This window comes from Salvia hispanica, chromosome 4 (assembly GCF_023119035.1).
Source record: "Salvia hispanica cultivar TCC Black 2014 chromosome 4, UniMelb_Shisp_WGS_1.0, whole genome shotgun sequence".
Lineage (NCBI taxonomy): Eukaryota > Viridiplantae > Streptophyta > Magnoliopsida > Lamiales > Lamiaceae > Salvia > Salvia hispanica.
The window spans coordinates 53,736,830-53,749,398 of record NC_062968.1 but is presented as its reverse complement, the minus strand read 5'-3'; the positions used below and the strand labels follow the sequence as shown (position 1 = coordinate 53,749,398).

At 34.1% G+C, this 12,569-nt stretch overlaps 1 protein-coding gene across 1 annotated transcript; it reads right to left on the bottom strand.

Annotated features, from left to right (window-relative positions):
• Window positions 1-2,351: 2,351 nt before the first annotated feature.
• Window positions 2,352-11,260, bottom strand: LOC125221630 (protein VASCULAR ASSOCIATED DEATH 1, chloroplastic). The gene is made up of 18 exons (XM_048123804.1): window positions 10,940-11,260; window positions 10,343-10,402; window positions 9,819-9,869; window positions 9,543-9,608; window positions 8,918-9,013; window positions 8,721-8,822; window positions 7,750-7,850; window positions 6,829-7,013; window positions 6,609-6,649; window positions 6,412-6,499; window positions 5,689-5,775; window positions 5,540-5,594; window positions 4,533-4,599; window positions 4,224-4,323; window positions 3,549-3,610; window positions 3,417-3,456; window positions 2,964-3,253; window positions 2,352-2,729 (listed from the first exon to the last, which is right to left on the bottom strand). Exons 1-18 carry the CDS (start codon window positions 11,117-11,119, stop codon window positions 2,502-2,504), a joined length of 1,899 nt encoding a protein of 632 aa, XP_047979761.1. The 5' UTR covers window positions 11,120-11,260; the 3' UTR covers window positions 2,352-2,501.
• Between the last annotated feature and the right edge of the window lie 1,309 nt (window positions 11,261-12,569).

The window sequence follows — 12,569 nt, the reverse complement described above, 5'->3', positions numbered from 1 at the left end:
TCTTTTATTTTAGTAATTATGTATTAAAATCTGTATCAAACTAAATGTTTATACTTTTTTGGATTGAGTATACTATGCAATATGTAGAATAATATGTGAAAAAACGCCGATGTTAATGCTTCAATATTCTCATATCATTGAAATCAAAATTTGAGATCCTGATAGGATATAGTTTGGGTTTGGGACTTTGGGTTTGGGAATTGGGATCGGGTGTATTGTGCATTGTGTTCTGACGGTTAAAACACACGTGCATTGAAATGATATTATATCTTATCACATGGAATCACTACTTCAATTGACGTGTACATCATTAAATATTAGTAACACGTGATTCTCACGCACTTCACGTTCAATATGTGAATTATTTAAAAAGCGCTTTTGATTGCAGTTTCTCAGATCCTCTCATTCCATCCTCACAGACTCACAGTCATAGCCTCATAGGCCTCTCAATCTCTCGTTACTGTGTACAGAATTTTATGAGTTACTATTTGATATTCATTGGTATCCACTAAATTAATGTTTATTTTTTATTAATAAATATATTAATTAATTCTCCTCTATTGTTTTATTAATATGCATAAAAATGTGTATCCTCTACTACTAAAATTATTTTTCATGAACAAAGCGAGTAGATTTGAATAGAATGGTTGGTACTAGTATCTAAGTAGGATAAGATGTGTGGTAAATGTAATGAGTGTGCGAACCCTATTTTTACTAATGAAAAGTCATGAATAGATCGTACCGAAAGTTATAATTGATTTTTTGTGTATGGAAAGAATATTAATTACTTTGATATACTATAAGATAATGTGCTTTTCATATCTAAACTTTTATAGATATTTGAGGCTTTTCAGCCATAAGTGATTGAGGCTTTTCAGCCATAAGTGATGTATGGAATCATGAGTTTTACGAATAATGGCAAAATCAACTTAAATCAGTTTCCAAGTAGTTGAAATGTCACATCTTGAACTCTACAAGGCAAAAACTTGTGCATAGATTTATTGTTTTTATATGTATATAAAATAAGTACTGGTACTATTTTTATAAAACTTAGTACTCCATCCCGTAACTGAGTCGTATTCTTTTTTGGATTGTCCCATTGTAGCTGAGTCATTTCCATTTTCGGCAAAAAGTACTTTACTCTCTCTTCATCTTTCTACCTTTTTTCTTTCTGAATTTATTCTTCCTTTACTTAACTCATTTAAAACAATTTTTCTTAAAATATGTGCCGAAAAGAAATGCCTCTACTACAGAGGGACGGAGGGGTACTTTTTTTATAATGAATAAAAGTGATTGTTTTTATTATGAACAAAAGTTATAATGTGTCAACAAATGATACTTATAACTAAAAGTGATTGTTACAAAAGCGGTTGATATTCTTATAAATGAAATACTCTCTCCGTCTCTAGTAATTATGAATATACTTTTGGTGGAGCATGAGTTATAATGCAAAATAGGTAAAATAAGAGTGATGAAGAGAAATATAGTAGAAATAGTGTTAATGTATATAGAGTCCATATCTTTATTACTAGTACGATATTTAATTAGATTGTAATGATAAATATTGTAAATAAAATAATGTGTAAAGATAAGATGTTAGTCAAATATTTCTAATTAGAAAGTTTATAATTTTGCAACTAACAAAAATAGTTTAGAATGGAAAGGGTACTAGTGTTTATATACATCAAATCGGAGCTTGTCATGGTTTTGTCTTCACATGAAACTATCCTCCGAATATTTACAGTTAATCAACTAACTCATCTTTAATTAGCATCGTGTAGGGATGTGATTTGTGAAATATCATTATCTGTTTTTTATTCTACCGCATTTGAATTTTTTTAGATCAAGATTCAAATTCGATTATCCATTGCTACTTTTTCTCCAACAAGAAAAACTTTATTTGCTTTATGAATTGATTCATTTTTTTTTTTGCCAAAAACTAATGTAACCTTTAAAATTAAAGGTCAGAGTGATTTTGGCCCAGTTAACAACTTACTAGTACTACTGACTAGGGATTTTTAAAAATTTCAATTAGTAGTAAAATGAAGAAAAAATAAAGAGTTGATTTTTGCTAAAAATAGACGTTTTAAAAAAGAAATACTATGAATCATTGCATAAAAGAGTATCAAATGCCCCATATTTAAACACAGCCATGTTTGGTAGGTGTGATAACTCATTTAGGGATGAAAATTTATGAAAAAAAATTATTTTTGTTCATAAATTTTCATCCCTAGATGAGTTATCACCCTTACTAAACTAATTATATACAGACATAAACATTATTTTTATATGTTTACAAAAATCAAAATAATTTTCAAATTTCTAAAATTAGGACTTCAGCCCCGAAACGCTAAACCATCAATTGCACCATCACATATAGACATAGTCATAAAAAATACAGAAATCCTTCTTTACAGATGTACAATTAAACTCGGTTAGACAAGAGAAGCTTTAACCTAAAATAAAAGAATGCCACAGCATGTATACAAAACACCTTTATCTCAGTTCCTGAACAGCTCTAATTCTCTCAATTTTTCTTTTAGTTGAGCATGCTCATCTTGCATCTTCTCCAGCAAAGTCTCCACTAAATGCATCTCCTCCTTCAGATACTTGATTTGCCTACCAACTGAGGCGACTGCGTCCCCTCTATTTCCCATGCCGTTCGTGCAGCTTGCCTGAGGGATCACATGGATCCGCTGGGGTCTACTTAGTAAGACGAGGATGCTTAGCTGTAGAAATCAAACAAACAAAGGCTCAATGCAGTTGCATAATCTGTTACTCCTAATATGGAGCACAGTGATCTCTCGAGCGATCCCAGGAGATCACTTTCTGGCATAAATAAAGAAGATTCTAATTTGCCGATTATATGCTAGTTACTCAATGGTTCTCCTATCCTAGCTGCCAAAATTAAAATGACATGCAAGGTAGAAAATTTCAACCATGTAATCAGTTGGAAAGTTTACCTGCATTAAAACAAGAATTACAGCAATAGTAACGACCAGAAGCAGGGATGGAGTGCTCATATGTTTTATCGATGTACAGAAGTTGGCAAAGGTATCTCTAAACAGAGATCCAGTCAATGCCGGGCTGGCATTTCCTTGTGGAATATAAGTGACTTGTTGGTTCATATCAGCCACATCAGGTAAGGTAGTTGGTATTCCCGGATCACTTGCCTTTGCTTCCAGGTGTTGCAGACTGTTTGCTTGGTTTTCTGGCTGAACTATATTTGTATTCATGTTGGAAGCAGAAACCCCTATGAATTAGATGAGATTTGCAGAATCAAATAGCTAGTACCAACCAGGTTTTTTGTGATAGAATGAGATAAATAGACGAAGTTAACAAAAATAATCCATAACAAAATAAGAACTTATATAATTAGTATTTCCATGTCCGGCACATATGAACAGCAGAAATACCTCCTTTCTCCAAGTTCTTCTGCTTCAACACCTCATGTGCCTGAATTATCAGTCTATTAGATCAACTGCGCCAGATGTATTCAAGGAAAAAGGCAAAATAGAAAAATTGTTGGTTCAAGAATGGGAAGATACCAAGTCTATCCAAATTGCATAAGCTTCTCGGCACTCTTCCACTGTAGACTGTACTATTTTGCCTGCAAATTAGCACCCAATCAGCAATCAAACCAATATTTCTGTGAAGCTCTTTCACTTATTTACTGCAAATCCTCAAAGTCCAAAAACACACACTAGTCTGAGAAAAGAAGGAACAGAGCCAACTAGGTCGGGCCGCTAAAAAGTAAGTATGCAGACAGAACGCCAGGTGGCCAGGGCGGATAAAAGAAGTTATGCATCCGTACAGAGTGAAGATATGACTTTAATGGATTGCTATCCCTGATATTATTTCCTTCAGTTACAGACATAAAGTATATGAAAAGATTTCTTATGTATTATTGTATTTGATGGGTGCCTTAGGAATCTAAAGTATCAATAGTATCCTCTTGCACAGCATCTAACGATAGCATCTATCTAGCCTAGGGAGCAACAGAAACTTAACAGTTCAGATCATGTGATACTGTATCATACTTTTATATTTGCAATATAATATCATTCATTCCACGAACAGTTTTCTGGACCCAATGTATCATGTAAAGTTATATGTGTAAAGATAATAGTCTGTGTCATGTATTGTTATATATGTAAAGATAATATTCTTTCTTCTTCATGGGCAAGAATTTTTCCATAGAATGTATATGTTTGAAGGCAAACCTTTCCACATCGTTTTCTTTGAAAAGGCGACATTGGTGTAAACCCTCAAAGTGCAGGAAGGCGTTGAATCATTTCCCACTTGCTCGACATCCCAGCGTCCCTTATAAGGACAATCAATAAAACAGAATAAGATCCCTCTCTCTAGTAATTAAGAAGGGATAAAAAAAATCAATGATGAAGGTGACCAGGATGACATAGAGGAGGGAAGATAGAGCAACAAGGATGACTAGAAAAATAAATCAGGTATGCTCCTAACAGAATCAATCACAACTAGCTTTAAGTGTCTCAGCAGTATGTAAGAAATCAAACCTCAACAGCAAAGTAGTCGCCGTATGGAACATCACTAATATTTTGAGAAGTATCAATGATCAAATGGCTGCAATAAAGTTGAGATGGTAAGGAAGATAATAAATTTCAACCAGCAGACAAATATTATGCAACCACCACCGAAATCTTATAGAATAGAATGGAAAATCTCACTGCTTGCTTTGACCAAAACGTATCAATCAACGTCATTTGAGCTCATACATTTCAGTAAATATATTACTATGGTTAATAGGTAGCCTAGGTTTTTGACCGACTAAAAAAGGAACAATCATTATACCATGTATAATAACATGCTATAACTACCCTTTCGCGGTTTTCAGATTGACGAACATGAATTCACCCCTCAACAAAAAACAACACATGAACTTGCAAAGAAATAAATTTGAAAGGGTCATATGGACTATTTTATACATAGGGACAACCTACTAGTTTACCCTATATTATGGCAGTAAATCACACCAGAACGATAATATATTAAGCATATAAAGTAGCACTGCTCAATATCTTTTATCAGATATTATGAAGATGAAAAAATTACAAAATAATTCTTCTGACAGCTAATATCCTCCACAAATTTGACTAGATCAATATCTAAGAATGAAAATGTTCATTTGCTAACCTTGTCATCTGAGCATTCCCCATTTGCTAAGCTATGACCGGGGAAAAACATCGTTTCCAATCAATTTATCATATAGCAACTAGCAAGAGATATCCGCAAAATATCCTATTTTGTTGTTGACAGTCCAAGAAAACCTCATGCTTAACTCGGTTAATGCCAAAGGACTCAGCATAATATTTTGCTATATGTAGGGGAGAGTTGAAAAAAAATCCCTAAATATTGTAAAAATTATAACTCATGTGTAGTCATTCAATCATAAAGATCTATAATAAATGTACTTCTACTTATTTTCTATAACACATCTTCACAAGTAGTAATAACAATCACCACAACAAAGTAATACTGGAGTATATATAATAATGAAACTTGCCAGTTCCTATAAACTCTATATTTCTGAACCTCTTGACAGCTACCGAATCTTGCACCTGACATGCATGAACGTTAGAGAATAAGCTCCCAAGCATCACTTAAGGCAGGAAACAACATTTCTGACATGAACATGACTTGAACAAGGCATACCAAAATAAATTTTAATTGGATGCTGAAATGATACATCACGAGTATGCCCAAATTTTTCATGAGGTTGCCATGATGAACACTTGAAATCTGTCAGGGAAACAGTAAATAACGTCAAGCACAGTGGTTAAATAACATATAAATATGACATATATTAACCCCGATGTTTGCCATTATAGAAAATACTCCCTCCGTCCAGGATTAAGTGTCTCATTTACTTTTGACTACTTGGTAATGGACTCCACATTCCACTAACTCATTCTACTCACATTTTATTTTAAAACTAATATACACTCCACTAACTATTTCTACCCACTTTCCATTACATTTCTTAAAACACGTGCCAAGTGAACTTAGGACATTTGATCGTGGACGGAGGGAGTAACCAAGTTATGCATTTGAATGAAAAATGTACTCTTGCATTAGTGCAAATGCCACCTTAAGATTTTATTTTGTCTACAAATTCCCTAACTGTTTGCAATTTTATAAGTAGAAACAAAGACAAATAGGCATTTGAAATTTTAAAATTTTAGAATTTTTCTTAAAACATTCCTTAAACAGGTCTTTACTCAATCACTGTTAGAATTTCACAAACATTGTGGAGATTTTCTGTATACAGAATATAACTCAAGATTAGTTTGTAATAAACCCCATAAAAGATCACCAGTAACAAAGGACAAGACACTATAAGGATATAACAAGCCATCAAATGCCTTCACACATCACCTTTATCACCACACTTCGCATGAAACGACTCATGGAAATTAACACTATCATCAGAGAAGAATATATTAAAGAACTCCTCTGCTCGTACCTGCATCAAAATAAAAGGAAGCTCAATAATTGGATGAAGCTTGCTCATGACCAATCCAGTCATAAGATGACATCCTAAATCAACATTACATATGAATTAGTTGTACTACCGGAAACTTTGACTCTGCAACCCTGGTGTAGCCTTCAGGAACTGCATCACGTAAACCCAAAATCAGGATAAAGGTTTGAAGATGCAGTGGAAATTGAAGAAAGAACATTCTCCGATCAATATGTTCACACATGAATAATCTAGAAACCTGGTACAACATACAACCTCTAAGAACTAACTCACAACATACGGAAGCCCAAGTTGGTATTATATTGGCTAACCTCCAGGAGCATCAGTAGGCTCAGGTTCCCATGTAAAAGATTTTTCTGATGAAGAACACTCGGTAACAGGAGCAGGCAGTGCATTTGGTTCTTCCTTAACTTCTATGACTGAAGATGTTGGGATAATTTCAGGCTCACCATCGGCTAAATGTTTGGATTCCTCCGATATGAGGTGATTGTTATCACTGTGCACAGAGCAACACCCTTTCTTATTTAAATGAAATTTTGACGCGCTACATTCCCAGGGTATCATTCTTACCTCAAAAGGTACTAAACTCCTAGCAGTCCAGTTGGAAACTCAAATGAAAAATAGGTATTGCTACATGATAATGTGTTTACTGCTGACCAAAAACTATATCGAGAGGTACTTATGATTATTAGTAGGAGAGAACCTTAAGCTGCTAAGCAAGAAAAAAACAAGAGTACGCGCCTTAGGCATACATATATTTGTATCTGCTGACAAAGCAAGAAGAGTCGTTGATCAAATCTGTGGACATTCTTATGAGCAAACCCTTTAAATTAAGGCTCATGTCAACTGTCAATTACCCCAATTTATTAAGAAACCATAGAGTATATAATTTCCAAGGCTTTATCAACATATTGTGAAATTAAAATTTCATGTAAATAGGAGTCTATACTTTCAGTCTTTCATCTCTTTGTAAATGGACTTATGAAACTCATAAACCCTAACATCAAAATATCAGTTGCTTCAAATTTCTCTGTCTCTGCTAAAGAGGATGGTCTAATTTCACCTTTTTCCACAATAGCAGTATTTTCTGTTATTTGTTTGTTACACATGTTGGCCATTTAGAGACAGATCCCAGGTATCATAAATTCAATGAAAATCACAGTGTTACAGCAAAACTGGCTCTAAAACCACTTCACTAGCCTCACTAAATTTCAGAACCATATTATAGTTACCTTCCAATGATATCTGACTCATCCAATGATTGTCTGGTGCTAATAGATTTTTCAGCTATATAGCTTCCGTTTTCCTGGCTTGATGCATCAAGCTTTGGCTCCTAAGTTAGACAAGAACAAGATAATACAATACAGTGAGGCCAAGAGAAAATAATCACCCAAATATGTGCAGCTATGAGCAATATTAACCCACAAGATTTTATGCCAACACAAGCTTCATTGAGATGACAAACTTGTAAAGTTAACAAGCACAATAAAAATCTAACAAACGATTCATGACAATAAAGTATTCCCTCCATCCCCCAAGAATATGCACTCTTTCTTTTTTAGTCCGTCCCACAAGACCACAAGAATATGTACTTTCTAATTTTGGAAAGTCTTTTCTCTCTAATGAGGTGGGACCCATTCTCCACTAACAATACTTTAATTACTTTTTCTCTCTACATCTCTCTTACTTTACCAATTTTACATTAAAATCCGTGCTGAACCCAAAGTGCATATTCTTTGGGGACGGAGGGAGTATGATTTTATGCCAACATCTACCTTTTTTAATTTTCATCATACCTATCAACACACACACACGTATGTGTATATACGTACGTACAGAGAACAAGAAACAGCTCCAACTTCATAATATGATGATAACAATAGAACAGTGACAAGAAGACATCAAAAGCTTATATCCCCTCATTCACAAGACTAGATCTCATGGTTCCAGAAATAACAGATATTACTAAGACTGTGAAATACGTAGCATCAAGTCAAGCTAATGCTAAGCTCTATGCCAAACCACTAATTCAGTTCCAGAAAATGACATCAAGTTGATAAAAACAAATCGAAGAAAAAGTAAAAGGGCAAATGCATGAGAAACTTGGAAGACAAATACTGAAAAGATATGATGCAACTTAAACAAACTAGTAGTCCATGTTTGGAAACAGAGCACAAGTTTAATCATGAACACGTTTAGTAACCTGTTGATCTGTAATTTCCTTAGATCCACCACCATGGTGCACCCAACCTTCATTGATAAGCTTATATGCTTCGTCACGGAATAACAAAGAGGTAAAGAAGTACTGCATGAAAAGAAAAACATATATAACATACCCTAAATTATATGTGAAAATAATGTTCTGTTGAACAACAAAGCTGTACGCAAATAGACTGATACCTTCTTGCCACCAGCTATTATTTCTATAGCAGTTGGAAAAACAGCTACCGCATTTGCTCTTCGTATTGATGTGATTTCAGTAAATGGAATAATTTTCTGAAATTTCAAGTCAATTAAAGTTTAAACATTCAAAATAAAAATAAGTATAAGTACCATTTGTGCATAGCATAGTGAATTTAGCAGCCTCGAGCAGTTGAGTATCACATTTTTCTTTGAGGCATCACCAATGACCATAAACATATCAATATACATAACTATGTATTCCTTAATAGACAGGAACAAGTCAAAAATCTGTGTTCCTTTATTGAGTATATTTGTTCCAGAAAGAAGAGGAATCAGGAATGCATCAAGAACTACAACATGGAATATATGATACTACTATTTCTAAATTATTGAAATAACACTGTATGAATCAGTATAGCCACAATATATACACTACTCAAACTTGGATAAAAGTTTCAGGAAGAAAGTAAATTATAAATTCATCATGGTCATTGAACATATGATACTATTCCAGATTATCGAAAAAAAACAGCATGAATCAGTATAGCCACAATATAGATAGTACCCAAACTTATATTTAAGAAGTTAAAGAAGAAAGAAAATCACAAACTCTAGAACAGACCTTTGTCTCAAATCCAAACAGATTGGAATAGAAGCAGATATAGTGACCGAAAAGGTACATATGACCCTGCAAGGAGAAAAATTAAATCTATTAGTGAAGTGGAATATCAGTTGGCTTTAAACCTTGTGAAATAACAAATAAATAAAGGTTGGTTCAAATCCATGGTAGAACAGACACTGAATATTATCTATTTAGAATATAGAATTCATGCAGCATGAAATCAAGATTGAAATTTAAAATGATAAACAAGAAATAGAACAGAGCAGTATAAGTTACCTGAAGAAGAAAATTCTCTTGCAAGGCACAGTTAAAATCTTGGATGAGAACCTGAAAGGTTTCAGGAAAATGAAGTAAATGATGTACAAAGTCTAATACATACGAATTCAACCATCTACCATGACCAAAAACATTTATTTGAAAATTGAAAAGCAAACTGGCAGTGCCTGATCCGTGTCTACCTTTAACAAAATAAACTCAATCGCTCATCATAACAGGAAATACTCATCAAATTAATGAAAAAATGATTTAGATAATTAGGAAGCATGCCACAAAAAAGTTATAAGGAACAGAACAGTTACAGGTAACACTGATTAGTTAGATAAGAAATGCTGAAATATTGCACTGCTAGAAATAATAATCATAAGCAATGCAAACATAGAGGTGTACTATTTCGTGAAGTTATACAGCTCATATGTTGTTTCCCATCGTCTCTCATCTCACGCATCCAAGTAAGACCAAACATATACAATTCCTCCAAATTTGTCAAACAGACTCAATAATAAAACAATATAGTTAGTTACTTCATCAGGTGGAAGACGAAACAGCTGCCGATACTCTTCTAGTCTCGTAGGCGGTTGACCCTGTAAGAAAACATAATAGTTACCCATCAGCTAATCAACTCAATTCATAATAACTGGGGACAGTACACGAGTCACATTTGTCTCCATCAATGAGAAAATGATAGCGGAGGCAGGATGAGCTAATAGTCTGAAAACTCAATATGACCCCCTCCTGTTTTTACTAGTAGAACTCTTTTATCCCCATTCATCGTCAATTAATCACATCCCAACCAGTTAAAACCATCCAATGCAAGTATAGTCGGCAAATACAATCGTCTCTAAAGTAGCTGTACACAACGAATTTATCCACGAAAAATGGAAATGTGTTTTAAAGCGATTACGCTCCAATAAAATCAAATTGGAGATACTCGAATTTTCTCCCAAACAATCAATGTCTTAATATCAATTCCAAAGCAATAAGCACACTTGCCCTATCTTCCACCGCAAGCAATTTCACATAGCATAAGTTCAATTACGATTGAATTTTTCACTTCAAAAAAAAAAAAAAAAAAAAAAAAAAAAAAAAAAAAAAAAAACAATTGAAATTCGACAATTTACCTGAAGATCGAGCTGCCTGGAAGGACTGGGAGTGGAGGAGGACGAGCGATCAGGTGCTTCCGGCGAGGGCGGAACGGATGGAGACTCGCCGGAAAACTGTTGGGAAGGATTGCGAGTGATTGAGGGGGCGGGGGTTGGGGTGGGGTCCACCATCTTCTCCGACATCATAGCCGCCATCATAGCCGTCTCCGGTGGTAGCGTGCGCGGCGGTCGACGACGGAGAATCTAAGGGCGTTTGGTGGTGTCTGCGTCGAAAACGGTTAGTGAGAGTGTCGGTTGCTTAAGCTTTTTGATCGCTTTTTTTTTGGTGAGTTTTGGAATTTGCTCATTAGCCAAGTCGTTTTTTTGACAGCGAAGTCTTACTTGCGTTGTTGACTCTTTTTCACACTATAATTCCTTTTCTGTTTTTCTTATTTAACGGATTGGTTATACCGAGCAACTTTGCTGAACCAGAAATTAGTTTCGATTCAAAACCGTCGATTTTTTTTGTCCCAGCCGGGAATCGGACTATTTTATGCAGAAAAGCAGGTATGCCGTTTTCGAAACTGTAATTGTTCTGCCTTTTTTACGGTTCTAGTTTGACCTATTGGTTGCGGTTCGAATTCAAAATCACTGACTTTTGGTTGTTTTTGGGTTGAACTGATGATTTTTTTTTTTAGTAAAGAATAACGGATGATTTTGATTTAACCATGTATCATAAAAAATTTTAGATTTGTAACATGTGTTAGTTCTTGTTACTTATAATTATACTGACATTATCTCAAAAAATAATTGTGTTTGTAGACACAAAGTAGGAGTTCACAACTATAGTAGACTCGATAGGTAGAAGCAAATAAGTGTATCAAATTCAAAACTCTATAAATGAAACATAACTATTAATCAGCCATATTGTGATCGGTTATGATTTTATATTTTCATGATTCACGATTAAACATGTAATTGTAATTGGGTAGAATTTAGAAATACCAAATGATAATATATTTGGTCTACTATTTTGTTTCTAAAATAATACTACTCCCTTTGTTCCCTCATAGTTGAGGCAGAACTTTTCGGCACGGAGTTTAAGAAATGAATGTTGGGTGTGTTAAATAAATAGATAAAAAAATAAGAAAGAGAAAAAAGGTAGAGAGAATAAAGTAAAAAGTGAATAAAGTGGAGAGAATAAAGTATGAGAGCGTAAAATAAGAAAAAGGAAAAAAATTACTATATATGGAAATGACTCAACTATGAGGGAACTTCCCAAAATGGAAAAATAACTTAACTACGAAAGAATGGAGGGAGTTCTATCTATAAAGACTAATTATTCTGGAGAGACTAATATAGTTAGATGCATCAATAACACCAAATGAAAACCTTGTACAGTATAAAAATGATTAATGACCCAACCAATGCCCAATATCCCTAAAATAAATCTACAACCTCATAATTAAAATCAACCCCTCATTTATTAGTGGATGTATAAGTTATACAGTAATAAATTAATAATAGCCTCACAACTAAGGCACTAAATTAGTGGGCCATGACCCCATGGTGCTGATTCCAAACACCAACCCCTAAAACATTGCAAAAGCTTCAAGTTGTCATATTATTATACAATATGATTTCATTTCTTGTTGGTCGATTAGTTATA

Excerpts from the sequence above, each read along its gene's own strand:
- LOC125221630 (XM_048123804.1), bottom strand. The coding sequence starts at position 11,119 with ATGATGGCGGCTATGATGTCGGAGAAGATGGTGGACCCCACCCCAACC. Across the intron at positions 5,595-5,688 it reads TCCAATTAAAATTTATTTTG|GTGCAAGATTCGGTAGCTGT; the intron begins GTATGCCTTGTT and ends CATGCATGTCAG. Across the intron at positions 2,730-2,963 it reads TAATTCTTGTTTTAATGCAG|CTAAGCATCCTCGTCTTACT; the intron begins GTAAACTTTCCA and ends TGATTTCTACAG.